This window comes from Rhinoderma darwinii, chromosome 5, assembly GCF_050947455.1.
Source record: "Rhinoderma darwinii isolate aRhiDar2 chromosome 5, aRhiDar2.hap1, whole genome shotgun sequence".
In the NCBI taxonomy this organism is placed as follows: Eukaryota; Metazoa; Chordata; class Amphibia; order Anura; family Rhinodermatidae; genus Rhinoderma; species Rhinoderma darwinii.
Window position 1 is genome coordinate 329279843 of NC_134691.1, and position 22589 is coordinate 329302431.

Consider the following 22589-nt stretch of genomic DNA (forward strand, 5'->3'; position numbering starts at 1 on the left):
TGATATTAGGCCGCAGTTGTCACAATGTCGTGCTCGCCCTTCCCCTGTCTGTGCCAAATCTTACTAGGAAAAGGCAGTTACGCAATGGTCTCCTGATGTGTCTGTTTCAGTAAATACTTATATTCCCCATGAAATAACAATTCTGGAGCATTTTTTCTTAGAACTTTGTGCTGTGCCGTTCCTCTGTTATTCCTCCTAGAAATGTATGAATAAATTGACAACTGGGTGTTACCATTCCCCTTGTATAAATGGCGTGTCCCTGTACAGTCTCACTCTGTCAGCACTGATTGGACAGGGTCAGTCTGGGTAGGGACACACCCCCAATTGGTGACATCCAGTGGTCAATTTATTCATACATTTCTAGGAGGAATAGCAGAGGAATGGCACAATGTAGAGTTTTAAGAAAAGATGCTGCAGAATTGCTATTTCATGGGGAATATAAGTATTTACTAAAACAGACAAGTCGGGAGGGTTGATGGATCCTCTTTAAAGAGGCTCTGTCACCAGATTTTGCAGCCCCTATCTGCTATTGCAGCAGATAGGCGCTGCAATGTAGATTACAGTAACGTTTTTATTTTTAAAAAACGAGCATTTTTGGCCAAGTTATGACCATTTTTATAGTTATGCAAATGAGGCTTGCAAAAGTACAACTGGGCGTGTTTAAAAGTAAAAGTCCAACTGGGCGTGTATTATGTGCGTACATCGGGGCGTTTTTAATACTTTTACTAGCTGGGCGTTCTGACGAGAAGTATCATCCACTTCTCTTCAGAACGCCCAGCTTCTGGCAGTGCAGACACAGCCGTGTTCTCAAGAGATCACGCTGTGACGTCACTCACTTCCTGCCCCAGGTCCTGCATCGTGTCGGACGAGCGAGGACACATCGGCACCAGAGGCTACAGATGATTCTGCAGCAGCATCAGCGTTAGCAGGTAAGTCGATGTATCTACTCTATCTTTCATAGGCCTTATTCACACCAGCGTATTTCTCGTCCGTGCGTGGTCAGTTTTAACAAGGGACCCTAAACTGACCTATACAAAGCAATGGGGCTGTTCACACACCAATTTTTTTACACGGAGTCCGTGGGTGCGAAATTCACGGCACACCTTATGTTGGTCCATCCAATCAGGTCTTAATAGAACGAACCAGACTTCATTATTTTTCTCTCCAATTTGCTGCAAGGCTTCGCTGATACAAATGTACGTTCCCTTTTTATTATAATATCCATGGAAACTTGATTTGGAGGGTAAAACCCTGTTCACACACGTATGTTGGTAGTGGTGCGGGGTACGGAAAAATCACCTGAAAAACCGGCATGGTAATTTTTGCTGAAATTGACGGCAGGGAGATCCAGACAAAATAAATTTTTTGACTTGTCATGAATACAAGTGATACAATAAAGTTCAGGAAAAAGAAAAGATAAATCCCTCTTATTGGCGCTGTACCGCTCTGTGGTGCGCTCGTGGCCATCCTTACCACTCCATTGTAAGAACGAAGATAATTCCAGGTTGACATTTTATTATAGTGCTCTTTTTAAAATACATAAAATATCTACATGTCCGAGACTGATTTGCGACAGACGGAAATCTGAAACCGTCTTTCAAAGAAAACTGCACATTGTAGTACATGTCAGAAGTTTTGATTGGTGGGGGTCCGAGCACTGAGACCCCCCCACCAATGGCTAAAACGAAGCGGCAGAAGTGCTCGTGTAAGCGTTGAGCGGCTTAGTTTCTGTTCGGCTTTTTTCGGAAATCAATGTTTCGGAGGATGGACTCAATAGAAAGTCTATGAGCCCGTACTCCGATACATGGGCTTTCCGGAAAAAGCCGAACAGAAACTAAGCCGCTCAACGCTCACACGAGCACTTCTGCTGCTTCGTTTTAGCGATTAGTGGGGGTCTCAGTGCTCGGACCCCCACCAATAAAAACTTCTGACGTCACTATGACATGTCAGAAGTTTGTTGACTGTTTAGTTACCCTTTAAAAAGAACCTTTCACCTCCCTATATGCAGCTCAGTGCAGCATGTAATGGGCAGGGCTGCACAAACCCTGGGGCACTTTAAAAAAAATTTCTACCCGCCTCCGTTTTTTAGATATCGGTGCCGTTATATTTGGCGCCCGATATTTAAATAACCCCGTGAACAGTCAATGGGGCGTGTACTGGCAAGGGGGCGTGTTACTATGGCTGTGACACTGTCCAATCCGATATGGACAGTGTTACATCAAAAGCGAGGAGAAACGGAGTGTGCGCGCCCACACGCACGCTCTCTCTCACTCTTCAGCTTTGAAGATCAGTCTTCTGCCGAACTGGCAAGGGGGAGTGTCTCTACTACGTATAGTGTTAGGCTATGTTCACACGGAGTATTTTGCAGGAGGCATATCTGCCTCAAAATTCCGTTTGGAAGTTAGAGGCAGATTTTCCTCTCCCTGCACGCCGATTTTCACGGCGATTTTCGCGCCGTTTTTCGCCCGCGGCCATTGAGCGCCGCGGGCATAAAACACCGCGAAATACGCTTTCTCTGCCTCCCATTGAAGTCAATGGGAGGTCAGAGGCGTAAACGCCCGAAGATAGGGCATGTCGCTTCTTCCCGCGAAGCAGTTTTACTGCTCGCGGGAAAAAGACGCCGACGCCTCCCATTGAAATCAATGGGAGGCATTTTAGGGCCGTTTTTGCCGAGTTTTGCGACGCGGTTTCCGCGTCAAAAATCTCGGCAAGATACTCTGTGTGAACATAGCCTAAGCGCTCCCCAGCTTTTTTAACACTGTCCGTAGCAGTGACACGCCCCATTGCCAGTTCAGCAGAAGACTCTCCCTCTCTCCTCACTTTTGCTGTAACACTGTCCATATCTGATTGGACAGCGTCACAGCCATAGTAACACGCCCCCTTGACAGTACACGCCCCGTTGACTGCTCAGGGGGTTATTTAAATATTGGGCGCCAAATATAATGGCACTGCTATCTAAATAACGGAGGATGGTAGAAATTTTTTTTAAAGTGCCCCAGAGTTTGTGCAGCCCTCCCCATTACACGCTGCACATGTATGCGGAGGTGAAATGTTCTCTTTAAACAAACAAGCGGATCAGGACGTTGTGCTCCCAGCATATCCTGATCACCCCACCATTCTTTCCCCCAACCCTCAGGGATGATGCACTATGTGCGCCGCGTATGTTTTGTCTCTTTTTAAACTGTAATAAATACAAGTGAGAAGACGACACTGGGGAGGTTTATGATCTCCAACCAGCACTGTTTTCCAGAATAAAATTGCCATGTGGAGTGAGATTCCCAGTACCAGAAATCTCTAAGCAGTGCCGAAGAGGTTTCATTCTGGAAGTCCGTGTCAAAAATAGTAGATTGTATAATGAACGGTTAGTCTCCGGCTACACGCGACTTTGGCCACGACACCGGTTGTACGGCCTGAGATCGATGTGTCGTGCTGTCTGGATCGCAGGTAATGAAAGTCAATGTGGTGCGCAAGTTACCGCGACACCACAGTCATAAGAAGTCCAGCAGGTTTGGACTCTTTGTGTCCGTGGTGTGGCGGTCGCGCCAACTTACATCTTGCAAAGCAACAACATTGACTTTCATTACCTGCAATGCAGGCAGTGCTACACTGCGAACTTTGCCAAAATCACCGTGTAGCCTTAGCCTAAACTTCATCAAAATTCTGATAAATGGTAGACTCCCTCCGGAAGGACCTCCACGGTGAGCAGAACTTAGGGACAGCAGGGTTGGCTGTAGTCGCAGTCCCTTCAATGCAGAACCGGCAGAGCTGCACACAGCCACACGTGCATGGAAGGGTCTTTGTCAGTTACGGTAGTGAAGGCCCCGCAATCAAACATGATGGCTTAATCTCTAGGCCCTATGAGACGGAGCGATATTTATATGAATTTTTGTATATTTGTTTCCGTGGATCGGACACATCTACCTTCGCCGGTGCCACGACCCCTCGTGTAATCAGATCTTCCAGCCGTTAGCAGATCAGTTCTTTGCACTCGACCTACCAGCTCAATAATCTTTGAGTATAATTAACGTATGGGCGATCACAGTAACGACTGAACGGCGAAAATCTTTAGCAGTTATTGTCACGTGTAATAGACCGTCTTTCAAACGCAAATGACTCGCTAAATCATCGTGCGTCGCTAGTTAATGAAAGGATATCTGCCCGCCGAATAGGAACCTAAGGATGGGCCATCAATATAATGTCCCGAAAATGCATTTAAAGGGGTATTTCAGCCCAAAGCATTCTTAATCTATCCGCCGGATAGGGGATAAATGCCAGATCGGTGGGGGTCATCATGCTTGAGAAAAGGGGCGGTCAACCGAAACGTTGCAACTGCGTGTTGGACGCCAAACTCCCCTCCAGCAACATCTCCATGTGGACTTTGTGCATAACATTTTTTGGAATGTCCATATATTGTTCCATGTAGAATGTCAAAACCTTTGATCATAGATGCTATTTATACTACTTGTCATTTTGCTGAATTACGTATAAACGGAATGAATTACATGACACCGTGGATAACGTGCATTTTTTTTTTTTTAATACTGTGTTTTGAGGGCAGAGAGATCCGTCTACCTGTTTCACGTACTGAACACCGTCGCTGCTATGTTTGTATTGGTCAAAACTATTTACCTGCAGCGCCACCACAGTAGAAACAAAACATTGCACCGTTCACATTGAAATTAATGGGCTGTCCATGTAATGCAAGGACGTGCCGGGTCCTCCGGAGCGAGAGACGCTCTTTGCAGCCATTCTCCACTTTGGCTAAAAGTCTTTTGAATGGGGAACAACCTATTTAGGAATTCTCATGCCATTCCCTGACGTTTCCCCTTTTTTTTTTTTTTTTGAACATTCTTTTTTTATTTGCATTTTTTGAATAAACAAAATCGAAACAAAATTGAAACAAATGAACACTTGCCAAAATGTATCGATGTTCGTTGTGCAAAACACAGCAGAGTGACAATACAGATATTTTCAGAACAGGCACAGTAACAAAGTTTCTCCTTTCGGGTAGCAATCCTTTATTTTACGTCCCTGAGAGATCCTGCTGCCGGAGGCTGCGGAGATGATGGGTGTTTTAGTACTTTGGCATTTTTCTTTGCGCACATCAGATAAATGCTGCTTTTTAGGACTTTTACAACTACCGGGAAGAATCCCAGTAAGAGGATAATAAGACCTCGTATATTTTTATTTGTGTTGTTACTGTCCGTGTTTATATGGCGGTGCCACATTTAATAAGAGCGACGCTTGGTCCTTTGTTTTGCAGGAATTGGAGCGTGTTACGTCGTTGCAGACGAGTCTTCAGCTGGCTGCCGTTATTTGCACTAATGGAAGAAGGTAATAACGTGTGGACGCGGAAATATGAGTTTCTAGAAATTAGAAAAAGGATCGTATACCTGAGTTATCGTTTTCTTTCCTTCTATTAGACTCCCATCACGTTTGTGAAGTACGTTTGCCGTAGGCACCAGTTAGGATCCCGGCGCATATATCGGATGTCCAACCAAAAGCGTGTCCTTTTGGTATATGACGGGCTGATATGCGTCAGCATTCCTGTATTTGCTGTATAGAATAGCGTAGTAGACTATTCCTCTGTACAGTAAAAAATCAAAACCTATACAACATGGTATAGAGGTTTTTTGTTTTTTTACATTGAGAGCCTATGGGCAATGTATGCCCTTATAGTGGTATATATCGACGTATACCCCAGACGGAAGGCTCGAACGTCGTGTGAACAGATCATAAAATGCACAGTATATCAAAATCATTGTGAAGAGTGCTCCAGTTTCTAGTAACTTTAAAGTGCAGCTAAACATTTGACAAACTTCTGATATGTCCTAGTGACATGTCAGAAGTTTGGATTGGTGGGGGTCCGAGCACTGAGACCCCCACCAATCGCTAGAACGAAGCAGATGAAGCCCTTGTGTGAGCGCTCAGCTGCTTCGTGTCTGTTCGGCTTTTTCCGGAAAGCCGATGTATCGGAGTACGGGCTCATAGACTTTCTATTGACTCCGTACACCGATACATTTATTTCCGGAAAAAGCCGAACAGACACGAAGCAGCTGAGCGCTCACACGTGGGCTTCATCTGCTTAGTTCTAGCGATTGGTGGGGGTTTCAGTGCTCGGACCCCAACCAATCCAAACTTCTGACATGTCACCATGACATGTCAGAAGTTTGTCACGTATTTAGCTACACTTTAAGGCCGGTGATGCAGTTTTTGTCTCAGTTTTTTTCAGCCAGAATTGGATATAAAAGGGTGGAAAGATAAAGAGAAAAGATGCCGGATCTCCTTTCTTTTGTGTCCACACCGATGTTTGACTCAAATAAACTGCCACAGAAACAGCATTAAAACTATATGTGTAAACGTGGCCTAGGGGGTTGTCCGGTTATATGTAAATAAAGCTTTATCATTGTGGAATATAATTATACTTTGCATTTCAATGCCTCATCATTATAAAGACCTCTGCTTGTTGTCATTGATTGTTTGCATGCAAGGTCTGAGAATGTGTCCTGACCTAGTACTGCTGACACAGCTGAGGTTTTCATTACAATGAATCAGTCTAGACAATCCTCTTTGAGCCAAACACTGCAGCGTAACACAAAACTCACCCGCTCTGCACTCCAGGTGATCGCTCTGTGTCTACATCCCAGCATAGCCTGTTCCTTCACTCTATGTTTACATCCCAGCATAGCCTGTTCCTTCCCTCTATGTCTACATCCCAGCATAGCCTGTTCCTTCCCCCTATGTTTACATTCCAGCATAGCCTGTTCCTTCCCTCTATGTTTACATCCCTGCATAGCCTGTTCCTTCCCCCTATGTTTACATTCCAGCATAGCCTGTTCCTTCCCTCTATGTTTACATTCCAGCATAGCCTGTTCCTTCCCTCTATGTCTACATCCCAGCATAGCCTGTTCCTTCCCTCTATGTCTACATCCCAGCATAGCCTGTTCCTTCCCCCTATGTTTACATCCCAGCATAGCCTGCTCCTTCCCTCTATGTCTACATCCCAGCATAGCCTGTTCCTTCCCTCTATGTCTACATCCCAGCATAGCCTGTTCCTTCCCTCTATGTCTACATCCCAGCATAGCCTGTTCCTTCCCTCTATGTTTACATCCCAGCATAGCCTGTTCCTTCCCTCTATGTTTACATCCCAGCATAGCCTCTTCCTTCCCTCTATGTTTACATCCCAGCATAGCCTCTTCCTTCCCTCTATGTTTACATTCCAGCATAGCCTCTTCCTTCCCTCTATGTTTACATCCCAGCATAGCCTGTTCCTTCCCTCGATGTTTACATTCCAGCATAGCCTCTTCCTTCCCTCTGTCTACATCCCAGCTTAGCCTGTTCTTTCCCTCTATGTTTATATCCCAGCATAGCCTGTTCCTTCCCCCTATGTTCACATCCCAGCATAGCCTGTTCCTTCCCTCTATATTTACATCCCAACATAGCCTGTTCCTTCCCCCTATGTTTACATCCCAGCATAGCCTGTTCCTTCTCTCTGTGTCTATGTTCCAGCATAACCTGTGCTTTCTCTCTGTGTCGACCGCATAGCCTGCTACTTTTCTTTGTGTCTGTGTTCCAGGCCTGGAACTCCTCTCTGTGTATATATTTTCCAGCATATCCTGTTCCTCCTTTGTGTCTGTGTTCCTAAATAGCCTGTTCCTCCTATCTGTTTCTGTTTTTCAGCATAACCCGTGCTTCCTCTCTTTGTTGGCATTTCAGCATAGCCTGTTCCTTCTCTGATTGTCCTTCAGCATAGCCCTTTCCTTTTCTCTCTCTGTGTCTACGTTCCAGCATATCCTATTCCTCCTCTCTGTGTATGTGTTCCAGCATAGCCCGTTCCTCTTCGTTTTCAATGTACCAGGCTACGCCTTCTTCACAACCTGTGACCCTCTGTATTTATGTATCAAACATCACTTCAGAGAGAACACGTCTCCCATACAATAACATTCACGTGACTGAGCGGTGCAGCGTGTTTCTGATTTCCCGGAGCGCCTTATCATGAGTTTAGGTTCTGTAAATGGATATCCAGCTGTATAATAACTGCTGCCCGGGGTGTTATCCAGAACCCTTCATGGTGAGGACTGTACAGTAATTACAGCGTTGCTGCCGCTTAGCAGTGGACTTATAGATTTCCTCTCATATTTGCTCAGTTTTATTCTATTTTCAACAAGAAATTCAATATTCTCTCACAAGTGACTGAGCTGAAACTGCAACTTGGCTCTCTAGAGAGTGCGGATAAATCGCATCTGTCATCAAGACTGGCATCACACTGCTCGTCCTGATCACGATGCCATATCGCGATACTGTATCCCGATTCTATTTAAGTAACTGTAAAGCGGTTGTCTACTTTACAAAATCCACCGTCAAATGTCCAATTAGGGAATTCTGAGTTAACCGTGTAGATGGCCGTTCTCCCCGCAAATATACTTTTTTGATACCTCAACATTCTCAATATCTCTGCTTGCTGCTAGCGAATGGAAACCGTAATATTTCCATTTAGAGTTTAAACTACTACAGCTGAAAGTTGTTTAAATGTATCACTATTTGCAATGCAACCCAAGCAGCACAAATATTTTTCCTGTCCTCCTGGTATATTCACACGTGCAAGTTTTGATTTAGGTTTTTTATGCAGTTTTTGAAGCCAAAAAAAGTAGATAATAAAGGGAGATAAAATATATAGGACAGATACTTCTCCTGTATTTAGTTTTGTAATTTTTTTTTTTTTAATCCACTTCTGATTTTAGCTTCAGAAACTGATATTTTGCTATTAGCTGGGAGTTCGGACTGTTTAAAAAGGGGTTTTCCAAAATTAGGAAAACATGTCTGCTTTCTTCCAAAAACAGCGCCACACCTGTCCACAGGTTGTGTGTGGTATTGCAGATCAGCCCCATTTACTTCCACACAACACATGGGCAGGTGGGGCACGGTACTCTCCGGGCATCATTTGTTTGGGTTTAATGATGGGTGAAGGTAAGAGGGTCAGTGAGTTGACGGTTTATAATCTTTTGTTTGTTTTTCCTCCTTTAGACACTTAAGCACCGCAAAAGAAGGCTTTACAGAGGCCGGCCTGGGACTATTGGCAAACCAGAGGAAGAGGCAGCTATTGATCGGTCTGCTGAAGTCTCTGAGGACAATTAAAACACTGGTAAATACAAGCGTGTTTGCCTTTTATTATTTTTATACTTAATGGCACCTAATTAATCATTTCTGCCTTTTTTTTTTTCCAGCAAAGAACGGACGTCCGCCTCAGTGAAATGCTTGAGGTAAGTGTGTTTTTATTTGTCTGGATCTCATTTGCTTCTCAATGCGTGAGATGAATTAGTTCTGTCTTGATGCCGCTGCAAAGATGTAATACAAACGATCTTACCGAGCACTGACGGCACGGGGAAAGGACACAAAAGTCTTCTCATCGTACACGCAATTATTTACTGTCAGAGGAGATTGATCACTATTGTTTTGTTTTTGCATTTTGGAATATATACTCACCCAAATTTAAGAAGAACCGGTCATGAGATGCACTTTAAATGAGGACATCTGCATCAGGGGCGCACAAACTTTTTTGCTACGACGACCACAATGACAGATTGTACTACTGCCAAGGGCCGCAATGAAATGGATCCCTAGCTGAGACATTTATCTACAGTATATGGGGATTTGTTTTTTTTCCACTATAGCCGTGCTATAAAACTCTGATTGGTGGGAGTCCCAGTAGGTCAGACCCCCAATGATCACTGTTTTATGGCTTTTCGGAAACAGAGGTTCCTCACCGTTTTCATGTCTCAGTCTTTCCTATGGATAAAAACCTGAGCATGATGGGGACTTGGCACACTTTTTGTTTTTGGATTTGGTTGGGATCCCAGTGGTCAGACCCCCACCCATCACAGTTTTATGACATGTATAATTGATAGGCCATAAAAGGTAGTACGTTTAAAAATTCATTAAAAAATAAATTGGAAAGTGCACTTAAAATCTTAAAAAGTTCCCCTACTCCTAAATCCTCATCTGTGGTAACGGTAAAGCTTAGCTTATACTTATGACAAACACTTTCTGCCTCTGAATATCAAAGGTCTTGAGACCCCCAGGGCTGGACTTAGCTACTCAATAAGAAAGGTCCTGGAGTTGCTCTAGTGAAGCTTCTCCTATTACTGTCCATGCACATCACCGGTCCTATAGAAGCTTCATTCAGGACCAGTTAAGTAATATCCGCTTTGATGCAACATTTATTATATAAGAAGTGCCACATATCCCGGTGTTCTCTTGTTATAATCTGCTTTAAAGCGGATTTGTCAGCTCTCATAACTTTGTCTCTTTTAATACATACTTGTATTTCCCATTAAATAACAATTCTGGAGCATCTTTTCTTAGAACTCTAGGTTGTGCCGTTCCTCTGTTGTTACTCCTAGAAATTTATGAATAAATTGACAACTGGGTGTTACCATTCCCCTTGTCAGAGGGGCGGGTCCCTACACAGTCTCACTCTCTCAGTACTGATTGGACATTGTTAGACTGTGTAGGGACATCCCCCAACTGGTAACACCCAATTGTCAATTTAGTCATACATTTCTAGGAGGAGTAACAGAGGAACGGCACAACACAGAGTTATAAGAAAAGGTGCTCAATTATTGAATGCGGACTACAATAAACCAAATCCCCTAACAAAAGGGACTTTCCTGCTGTGGTTTTGTAAAAAAAACAAAACACATTATATCTCATAAGAAAGACTGGTTCTAAACTTGATCAGATTTTGGCATCCTGGTTCGATATTCCAGGATTACGCTTGTTGAGGAAGTCAAGGCTCAAAATATGTTAGACTGAAATTTTAGACTCACTCCGGGAATTTATCCAGATAATAGGTTATATCGATATATATCGGAGAGAAGTAAGAGACACAGACATGGCTAGTATGCTCAAAAATACTCCTCTGAGGTCTATTGCTAAAAACAATTACAAAAATATCATTCGAAAGGGGAGTAGGCTCGCTTTCAGCCAATCATTAACAATATGACAATAACTTTGAGTCAGCCAATAGCATACAATGTCCTATTGAGCCAATCACAGACATACAATACATTTCAAATGTAATATTATAATCCTTCATTAGATGCTTACATTACTTAACACCTGCAAATTCTCTTGGCAAAAATACAATAGCTTGTTTACCTCTAAAATGGAGGGGGTGTGGGAGTTTATTTGCGTGTGTTTGTGTGTGTGTGTATATATATATATATATGTGTGTGTGTATAATGAAATGGAGACAAATTAATAAGGAATGTGATAACTTAATGTCTGGCCGTTCTGCCAGACTGCTACAATGTTACAGAAGAAACCTTCAAATTATAATATATTTCTAAAAACAAGGGGGGGGGGGGGAGAAGGTCATTGCAGGTGGAATAGAAATTACATCTCAATCCGGCGTCCTACTCGATAATTCATCATCTAATTTAATACAGAGAATATAAGCAAATGGACCATCCATCACACCCTCAAGGGCACTATTGAGCGACAGATTTACCTATTTTTTTTTAGGATCACAGCCCTGAGTTGATCCTAAATTATTTGGAAGTTGTATTATTCTCACGCATCAATGTTATTCCTTTGGAAATATAGTGTAAAATCCAAGCTCTGATATGGTATATGTCGTTCATATTGGCAGTGCGTTATGTTCTGTATCTTTTCTATTTTTACTGCTTAACTGTATTATTTGTTCTTGGGAACCAATGGGGTGGGGTTTAAAGAGCGACTGCACTTTCCAAACACTTTTGATAAATCATAAGTTTCAGTTCCAGCACCCGGACATAGAAAGTCTATGTTAGCCGTCTATAGCCTAACATGGAGCACCGATCACCTTCGTTTCAGCGACGGTGGGGACTCCGCATCCGGACCCCCACTGATCAAAACTTCTGATTTCTATGACATATTAAACGTTTTTGGAAATTACAGTTACCTATTAAGGGGTTTTATTTTCTTTTTATTTTGTTACTCTACAAAACTCACTAAGTAATATCTGATTTAAAAATGGGGAATATAGGGGTGTACTAAAATACACATAAAGTCCTATAATACGGCTTGAAGGAGAATTTCCCCAAAAACGTGATGGTTATTTTATATCCCAGAGTCGCCTTGTTGTGTCAAACTTTTTCTTGATCTCAGGAGGACATCCTCGGATTGCAGCCATTGTAGAGTCTGTAGTGGTGGTCACCCATACCCCGGAATGATACAGTAGATAAATGTACATTGTTTCCACAGTTGTATTCCATAGCAATGCAGATTTATGTACAATTCTGGCCTCTTCCATCACTTGTTCAACTATGACCCCCAGCAGATAAAACGTGTTGGCTCTCACCATGTGCAAGAGAGTCCAGAAATGCGCTCCTTTAAATAATGGACACATCGCCTACAAACTAGAACCGTCACATCCTAATGATTCCCAGCTTATAGGTCCTGGTCTGGGAACACCGGTGGTCATAAATCACAGGAAAGCTCGTGGGGAGTAATGGGTCCATTTACCAACAACACGGCTGTGAAGAACTCTAATGTGGTCTTATGTTGTCCCTTTCTAGGAAGAAGACTACCCCGGAGCCATCCAGCTTTGCTTGGAGTGTCAGAAGGCAGCAAGTACATTCAAACACTACAGCTGTATAAGGTACGTCTTACTGGAAAGCTCCGATTGTTTCTGTTTATCTTCCATATCGAGTTACCTTTCTTTTTTTTTTCCTTTTCTATTTTTTCCCTTTCTTTCTCTTCTCTTCTTTCTCTGTCTTTCTTTTCTCTTCTTTCTCTTTTCTCTTCTTTCTTTCTTTCTCTTTTCTCTTCTTTCTTTCTTTCTCTTTTCTCTTCTTTCTTTCTTTCTCTTTTCTCTTCTTTCTTTCTCTTTCTTTCTTTCTTTCTTTCTTTCTTTCTTTCTCTTCTTTCTCTTTCTTTCTTTCTCTTCTTTCTCTTTCTTTCTTTCTCTTCTTTCTCTTTCTCTTCTTTCTCTTTCTCTTTCTCTTCTTTCTCTTTCTTTCTTTCTCTTCTTTCTCTTTCTTTCTTTCTCTTCTTTCTCTTTCTTTCTTTCTTTCTCTTCTTTCTCTTCTTTCTCTTTCTTTCTTTATTTTCTTTCTCTTTCTTTCTTTATTTTCTTTCTCTTTCTTTCTTTCTCTTTTCTCTTCTTTCTTGGTTTTTTTCTTTCCTTTTTTTTTTTTTGCGGGATAAAATGTATTTTTTAATGACCACAACCAATGTGCAGTATAAGGTACTAAAAATCTTCTTTTTAAAAACAAAAAAAAAAAACATGTTTTGGTGTGGAATGTAAAAAAACATTTCACCATTTTTTATTTTATATAGTCTTCTCTGCATGTGAAAAATTACATGTTAAGGCTTTGTTCACCTCTGCGTTGGGGTCCTGTTCTGTCTGAGTTTTCCATCAGAACGGGACCCTAAACAGACACAAACTGACACGAATGGAAATCACCATTTCCCGTTTCCATCACCATTGCTTTCAATAGTGACGGGTCCGGTGCCCATGATTTCCGTTTGTGTCTGTTGTGCATCGGATCCGTAGTTTTGCCGGAAGCAATAGCTTTTAGGGCTCATTCAGATGAGCGTAAAACTCGTCCGTGTGCCGTGCGTGAAAATCACGCATAGCACACGGACCCATTGATTTCAATGGGGCCATTCACACATGCAGCAGTTTTCACGCAGCGAGTGTTCGTTGCGTGAAACTCACTGCATGTCTTATATTGGTCCGTTTTTCACGCACATACGCGCCCATTGAAGCCAATGGGTGAGTGAAAATCACGCACAGCACACAAATGCACATCCGTGTGCTGTGCGTGATTTGCGCATCAATTCCATTGAAAAAAAGATGTGCTTTGCGAGTGCGTGAAAAACATACCACTCGCAAAGCACAGATGCAAAACCGGATTCACGTGCGTTTTTCACGTACGTGAATCTGATATGCTCATGTGAATGTAGCCTTAAGGTCGATACAATTACGGCGATATCAAATTTATATATTTTTTTTTTCATTGACTATTTTTATAGACCAAAAACTATTTTGTTTAATAAAAAATGGTTTTGTGTCGTCATATTCTGAGAAACATAACTTTTTTTTTTACATTTTTCCTGTCGATGATGCTGTCTGAGTTGTAGTTTTTATTAGTTCAACTTTGTGGTACATGCGACTTTTTGTGACCAAAAAACAGCAATTTCTTTATATTGTGGTTGTTTTTTTACGGCATTCAACATGTGTGAAAAATACCATCATATTTTAATAGATCGATTCGTTACGGACGCGGCGATACCAATTTTGTTTTTTTAATTGTCGATATTCGTTTACATAAAAAATGAAAAAGGGTTCTTTTTTGGTTATATTTATATTCTTGAACATTTTATGAAACTTATTTTTACTTTTAAGTGCCACTAGGGGACTTGAGCGTTCTCCTAACAGCTTAGCAGGAGTACGAACGCGGCAGACCTGGAAGCCTTTATTAGGCCCCTGGCTGTCATGACAACCCAGAGGGGGGACAATCGGGTGACAGAGAGCCCTCCCCCCCGTCTAATGGATTAGATAATGCGTTCCCTATTAAACAAAATGTCATAAAAATAAAATTGCTTAATAACATTGATATCCCCAAAAAAGCAAAACTAAATATAAAAAAGTTAAACCCCTTATTTTAATTTTTGGGTGACCTTTCTAACAAAACACGATCATCCCAAGCGATCAACCCCTTTAAGTAATAATAAAATATTGTGTTCTAGATTTTATTTATGGCAATTCACATTTTAATGAGTCCAGATTCTTCCTCTATAGAAGTCATAAAAGTGATTGGTTTTTTAGCGTCTCTCAGGATTTCCGTTCGTTTCCATTAAATGAGTTTTATTTTCAGGCGTTTAAATAGTGAATTGAATGGATAAAGACGATTTCGATTTTTTTTTTTTTTTTTGTAGAAATAAATTCTTAGTGCTGTCAGGAGGAATTCGGACAGAAATCCTAATTATAATGAAGTGTGTCTTGCATCATTTAGCAAGTCTGGAATATCAAACGACTCAAAAAGAGAACGGAAATGTCATATATAAGTAGCGCGTCATATATATATATATATACTGTAATCATTGCAATGAATGGGATTTTGATTGCAGTATCAAAGACAGAACTTCAGAGCAAAGTTATCAGAGCAAAGAGAGTAAAAGTACCAAATCTTTGTCCTCCTGACATGCCGCTCATAGTGACATCACTGCTGTAACCAGCGATTGGTTGTCACGGGCACTAGTAAACCGGCACAGGAACACGGAACTGCCGTCACAGGATTGCCGTGGGATTTAAACGTTAAATATGTTATATTTCGTTATTTTTAGCAATATTCAGCTCATACTGGGATTTTTAAAATTTTTTAGAAAACCGCTTTATCCCTTTAAAGTGATGGCATATCGCTAGACTATGGTGGGTGTCCGACTGCCAGGACAGAATGGAGAGACTGAATGGAATGGTGTTGTAGTCTTTGCACAGTGGGTGGCCTTCGAGGATCAGTCAAGGTCCCGGTAGTTGAACCTCACAAAATGTAGTTGGAAGAATGACTGTGAGTGTCTTAGTCAGAGCCCTCGCCAAATGTAGTAGTCGGACCAATGAATGTGAGTGTCTCAATTTTGCAAGGGCTGGCAATTGAAAATTATCGAATCCAAATAAAGAGTATCCTGACTGCACATGCACGTCGTCTTATGCAAAAATGCCGGCACTTGCTATTGGCGCCAAAAATATTTTCCTTATACCGGCTGTGTCAGTGGTTTACAAGTCTGGTGCCAACCCTAGGTGGGCAGGAGTTAAAGGGATCCTGTCATCAACATATTACTTGTTAAACGCGCCTGACCCCTCAATGGCCGCAGCTGTCCAATGTTCATTTCTGTTCTTTCCTCTTCTAAAGTCCTCCACTGTCCGTAAGTATCGTAGTTTAAAATCTTCGCGCCTTTTATGGTAATTACTTTTCCATCTGACGTAGCTTCTTAACCCCGCCCACCGCCGCCACCTGTCCGGCGAAATCTCGTTTCAAAAATCGCGCATGGGTACTACATTACTCTTCTTTCATACCCTGAAGTAATCAACTGCGCATGCGCCGTGTCGGTACACACCCACTTTTTGCGCCATACTTCATAATAACGGCTTTCCGGCGAAGAGAGACGTGTGGTGGAGAGCAATACAGCACAGCGACAGACGCTTACCTCCACACTGCTTCGTCCACTCTGCTGTCAGGAAACGGGGGCTGGATTCTGAGACCAACCGACGGCATACGATGACGTCACACTGAGCGCCGAGCATGCTCAGTAAAATAATGTGAGAACAGCAGCTTTCGTGTCTCAATGCGCAAGCGCGGGATTTCGTGTGCGGTGGAGGGAGAGGAGCTGTCAATCAAAAAGGAGGCGGAGTCAACGCAAACGATGGAGGAATAAAAATGACACTTTTTCTGCTCATTTGCATACGGCGCAGGAACACTGAAAAACTGAATATTAAAGGTACAGAGCCGACTTAGGACATATTTATAGGTTACATTAACAATGATTTTTCACCCACTTTCACCAGGTATTGCTGGCTTGATAGTTAAAATTCTGGTGACAGGTTCCCTTTAAAGAAAATTTCTACCCAAAACATAAAATTTACCATATATTAGTAAATCAGAAGTTCGAGCAGCAGCCGCAGTTTGGTAAATATATTTTATTATCTGTCTAATTTTTACTTTTTTTGGTGGAAATCCTAAATATATTTTTACAAAAATGTGTTAATAGGGTCGTTCTATATAGAAAAAGGCAGCATTTAGAAGCCCTCCTAACCTTCCTTGCCCCTTTTCTACCCTCTGTTTAGTAGCAATTCTGCCACTGACAGACTGGCTGCTAGTGATGAGCTGTCTGACAATCCCACTGAAAAGATTGTGGTTGTTAGGCACTGCCTCCATAGCAACCAGTCTGTCTCCCACATCTCTGCTGTTCAGCTCAAAGATGGATTCGTGCTAGGGTGATGATACAGGTCCTTCACAATGAATTCAAATATCAAAAAGTTAATTTATTTCAGTAATTAAATTAAAAAAGTGAAACTCATATTCTATAGAGTCATTACACACAGAGGGATCGATTTCCAGCATTCGTTTTCTTTTAATGTTGATGATTATGGGAACAGTTAATGAAAGCCCCAAATTTAGTGTCTCAGAAAATTAGAATATTGGGTAAAAGTTGAAGATTGTAGACTCATGGGGTCACACTCTAATCAGCGAATCAACACAAAACACCTGCAAAGGTTTCCTAAGGCTCTAAATGGTCCAACAGTCTGGTTCAGTGGCTACACAATCATGGTAATAATGTGATCAGTGATCTTGTTAAAGCACGTTTTTGTTTAAACCCTTCCCACCCACTCCACATAAATGAACAGACTAATGACATTTTGCCATTAGCCTGGTAATTTATATGATTCTTTTGATGCCACTTGTGCGCTCCTGCATGCAATGTCATTGTCAGGAATGGGGTTTCCAGCAGTGAGTTGTCATTCTGGTTCCCACCAGGCATATTGTGATCACCCAACTTTCCCAGTATCTGTTCTAATTAAGACTCAATGCACACGATGCGTATTACGTGCGGCAAATCCCCAGCGTAATACAGTACCAGCAAAGTATATGCGTTTTCTGGAAATCTCATGTACGCGCTGCGGGTTTTTTTGACACATAAATTGACCTGCGGTGCGGATTTTAAAATCTGCAGCATGTCAATTTATCTTTTTTTTCTGCTTGCGAATTGTATCTGCCTAGCACTAAGGAAAAACACAGCAAAACCCGCAGCATGAAAACGCACCGATTTACGCATCAAAACGTAAAAAACGCGCGAATAGGTGTGGTTTTTACCTGCCAATTTCCTTCGGTTTTGATACGTATTTCCCGTCGCAATATACGCGATGTATGCATGTAGCCCAAGAAACAGCTGGCTAGAACCTGAAGCCGTTTCCACAAGACAGCGTCTCAGTGACTTATCTACTGCTGATTTGTTTTTTATTATTGTAGTAACCTCGGTAGTGAAAATTTCTCATGTCCTGATCTCTACGCGCCCTAAAAGCAGTAGCGCAATGTCCTAACGAATCAATACGCTCCTCCAATAAAGCCGTATTTAAGTCAGCACTGCCCGTGCATTTGACGTATTTTCTTTAAATTTCGCAGCTCGCATGTATAGTCATGTTCTGTATAATTGTATTGACTTTTCAGGCAATCCATGCTGTCCGGTTATCTCATCTGTGACACTGAAACATATGGCGGTAAATGAAATCCAATCGCTGAAACCTGTTCTTTAAAAGTCCTCTTGACGCTCGTCTTAGCGCCTTGGGAAGTCCCCATAATTTTCATGGTCTTAGAATTAAATTTACTAATTATTATTTTGTGTGCTGTGAATGCAGATGCGTTTAAAGGGGTTGTCTGGACATGGGGCGGTTTTTCATACTGATGACCTATCCACAGAATAGGTCACCAGTATATGATCGGTGAGGGGTCCGATCAGGCTGCCTACGGTCACCGGAAATTATGCAGTGCTGGATGCAGAAGGCTCCGTACACTGTAGCGGCCGTACTGCAGCTCTGCTCCTATTCACGAATAGGAGAAGAGCTGTAGCACGGCCGCTACACAGTGGTTGGTTGGAGCCATCGGGCACCGACCATTGCATAACTACCGGTGCCGGAGGCAGCTGGTCAGTGCAGGGTCCAAGTGTCGGACCCCCACCGATCACATACTGATGACCTATCCTGTGGATCGATCGTCAGTATGAAAAACCACCCCCAACCTGGAAATCACTTTAAGGCTTCTCTAAAGGATATAGACACACACATACTGTACATGTACAAAGAAATTCGTTTAATCGGCCACCTGATCCAGAAGGTCTGCTAAACCAGTACTTGTTTTGCGCATAGAGGTGCAATATTATAGCAAACTTTTGTTTAAACATTATATTTTGAACTGTCTTTCTGCAGATTATACTGTATATCCATACAAGTGAAATTTGTATACTATTCATGGCTGATAATGCAGGATATCTGATAATCTAGCATTTATCAGGTCCTATTGCCGAAGAATTAAAGGAATTCTGCCATGCGCAGGATTCTGTCAATGTGGGAAGGGGGTTCACAGGTATAGTTATGCATATGTAGCATGCGCTCACACGTATAAATAGAGGCATGCATACTAGACAGACACAAGGAGTGCCCTCATTATAAAATAATAAGTCATGTCAGAATACAGTGTATGTAGATTATGCGGCCATATTGTAACTTTCCATTAAATAGTGCACATAAAGCTGCCATACCGTACACATAACGAATGCCACTATACACCGAGTTCCAAATTATTATGCAAATGTTATTTTTCGCTGATTTTCCTAAATAGTCGATGCAAATGACAGTCAGTATAATCTTCAAGCCATCAACCGTTGGAGTATAATGCGAATTTTATTGAACAAATCTCCTAATGATAACAGATATTTTTTTATTAGTAAAAAACTCAAAATGCTTCACATTATTATGCACAACAGAGATCAAAACATTGTAAAGGTTGTAATGAGAACTAAAATGGTCATTTGTTGAATTTGCAGCATCAGGAGGTCATATTTACAGAAATCAAAAGCTCTTTCAATCAAAAAATTTTTTTAACAGGCCAAGCTACATGTAACATAGGACCCCTTCTCTGATATCACCTGCACAATTTTTGCATCCATTGAACTTGTGAGTATTTGGACAGTTTCTGCTTGAATATCTTTGCAGGATGTCAGAATAACCTCCCAGAGTTTCTGTTTTGATGTGAACTTCCTCCCACCTTCATAGATATTTTGCTTGAGGATGCTCCAAAGGTTCTCAATAGGGTTGAGGTCAGGGGAACATGGGGGGCCACACCATGAGTTTCTCTCCTTTTATGCCCATAGCAGCCAATGACACAGAGGTATTCTTTGCAGCATGAGATGGTGCATTGTCATGCATGAAGATAATTTTGCTGCGGAAGGCACGGTTCTTCTTTTTGTACCACGGAAGAAAGTGGTCAGTCATAAACTCTACGTACTTTGCAGAGGTCATTTTCACACCGTCAGGGACCCTAAAGGGGCCTACCAGCTCTCTCCCCATGATTCCAGCCCAAAACATGACTCCGCTACCTCCTTGCTGGCATCGCAGCCTTGTTGGGACATGGCGGCCATTCACCAACCATCCACTACTCCATCCATCTGGACCATCCAGGGTTGCACGGCACTCATCAGTAAACAACACGGTTTGAAAATTAGTCTTCATGTATTTCTGAGCCCACTGCAACCGTTTCTGCTGGTGAGCATTGTTTAGGGGTGGCCGAATAATAGCTTTATGCACACTTGCAAATCTCTGGAGGATCCTACACCTTGAGGTTCGCGGGATCCAGAGGCACCAGCGGCTTCAAATACCGGTTTGCTGCTTTGCAATGGCATTTTAGCAGCTGCTCTCATAATCCTATTAATTTGTCCGGCAGAAACCTTCCTTATTATGCCTTTATCTGAACGAACCCGTCTGTGCTCTGAATCAGCCACAAATCTTTTCACAGTATGATGATCACGCTTACGTTTTCTTGAAATATCCAATGTTTTCATACCTTGTCCAAGGTATTGCACTATTTCACGCTTTTCGGCAGCAGAGAGATCCTTTTTCTTTCCCATATTGCTTGAAACCTGTGGCCTGCTTAATAATGTGGAACGTCCTTCTTAAGTAGTTTTCCTTTGATTGGGCACACCTGGAAAACAAATTATCACAGGTGTCTGAGATTGAATACAATGATCCAAAGAGCCCTAAGACACAATACCATCCATGAGTTTAATTTGAAAAACTAATAATTACATGTTTGACACTTAAATCCAATGTGCATAATAATTTGGAACACGGTGTACAGTCCACATGAATAAAATTGCCATAATGTACACACAACTAATTCCACTATACCGTCCGCATGAATAAAGCTGCTATACTGTACACCTAACGAATGCCACTACACCGTTAACGTAAAGCTGGTGTACAGTACACACAACGCTGCCATATTGTACACATAACTAATGGCACCATATACTACACATGAATAATGCTGCCATACTGTACACATCTAATGCCACTACACATTTAATATAAGGCTGCTGTACAGTACACAGTAATAATGCTTTCATACGGTGTACGTAGCTAATGCCATTACTCAATGCACCTAAATAAATCTGCCATACAGTAAACAAAACAAATTCTACTATACAGTGCACATAAAGCTGCTATACTGTACACAAACTAATGCCGCTACACAGTACACATAAATAAAGCTGCTATACTGTACACAAACTAAAACCACTACACAGTACACATAAATAAAGCTGCTAGACTGTACACAAACTAAAACCACTACACAGTACACATAAATAAAGCTGCCATACTGTACACAAATTAATGCCACTACACAGTACACATAAATAAAGCTGCCATACTGTACACAAACTAATGCCACTACACAGTACACCTAAAGCTGCTACACTGTACACAAACTAATGCTACTATTCAGTGCTCAAAATACTGTCATACAGTACACCTTAATAACACTGTCATATTGTACACATCACTAATGGTGCTATGTAGTATACAAATAAGTTCAATTAATGGCAGCCAAAGTGCCCCCATTAGCAGTACAATCAGAGGGCTCCAATTAATAGCACCATCATAGCCAACAAAATGCCCTCATAAACAAAAATGCAGCAGAGTGTAGTGGTATTCTCTGTAGATGTCTAGGGCAATACAAGGGTTAATGGGCATTGTTTTTGTTAAAATAGGTAAAAAAAATAAATTATGTAGTTACAGTCTGCAAAATAAAAGGAATGGGGTTATTCCACGAAATTCCCAGAATAATCGATCAATGTCTGATTGTTGGGGTCTCCAGCGCTGGGACCCCTACTGATCAAGGTTTCCATCAGTCCTATAGACTTTGAATGGAGCTGCAGCATGCTCGACTGCTGGTCTATTTAAAATCATACAAACTTGTATTACCTGGGTGAGGAGAAATTGGGGGACTCGGAAGCTAGTGATCAGTGGGACCCACAGTGATCATAACTTTATCATCTATTCTGTGAATATATCCGGGGGACAACCCTTTTAATTATACTGGTAAATACAATGCATTACTTATCTTATACTTCTCATGCGTTACAGCATGTAGTATACTCCAGAGCTGCATTCACAATTCTGCTGGTATTCTGAAAGCAGTGCATTGTTGAAGTGTAGATGACCGGTACACAGGTAGTTCTGAGCTATTTGGTCACGTCATACAGAGGGTGGAGCTAAACCTCTGTCCCAAATAAAACCACTGGAATTTTGAGTGCAGCTATGTGTTTAAATGGGCAAAACAACATAAAACAACATAAAATAACATAAAATAAACAAAAATCAGAACAAAACCGTAATGGAAATTACACTTCTGGGCGTCTGCCATCAGAAAAGCGTCTCCTTGTGCTTTTAATACATTTCTGCACTTCTTATACTGAATCGTATGATGAGTGTGATTACTTCTGTACTGTGATGACTTGTTTTTGCCAGATATGATTCTTTTCAAAGGAGTAGA

The 22589-nt window shown here is 41.7% G+C and overlaps 1 protein-coding gene across 2 annotated transcripts in view; it reads left to right on the forward strand.

Annotated features, from left to right (window-relative positions):
- Positions 1-22589, forward strand: part of VPS50 (VPS50 subunit of EARP/GARPII complex) — a 151535-nt gene that overhangs the window by 45220 nt on the left and 83726 nt on the right. For both annotated transcript variants that reach the window (XM_075827722.1, XM_075827720.1), the window contains 4 exons: positions 5264-5334; positions 9025-9142; positions 9225-9260; positions 12558-12640. In XM_075827722.1, coding sequence (XP_075683837.1) covers positions 5264-5334; positions 9025-9142; positions 9225-9260; positions 12558-12640 — 308 coding nt within the window. The remainder of the gene's footprint in view (positions 1-5263; positions 5335-9024; positions 9143-9224; positions 9261-12557; positions 12641-22589) is intronic.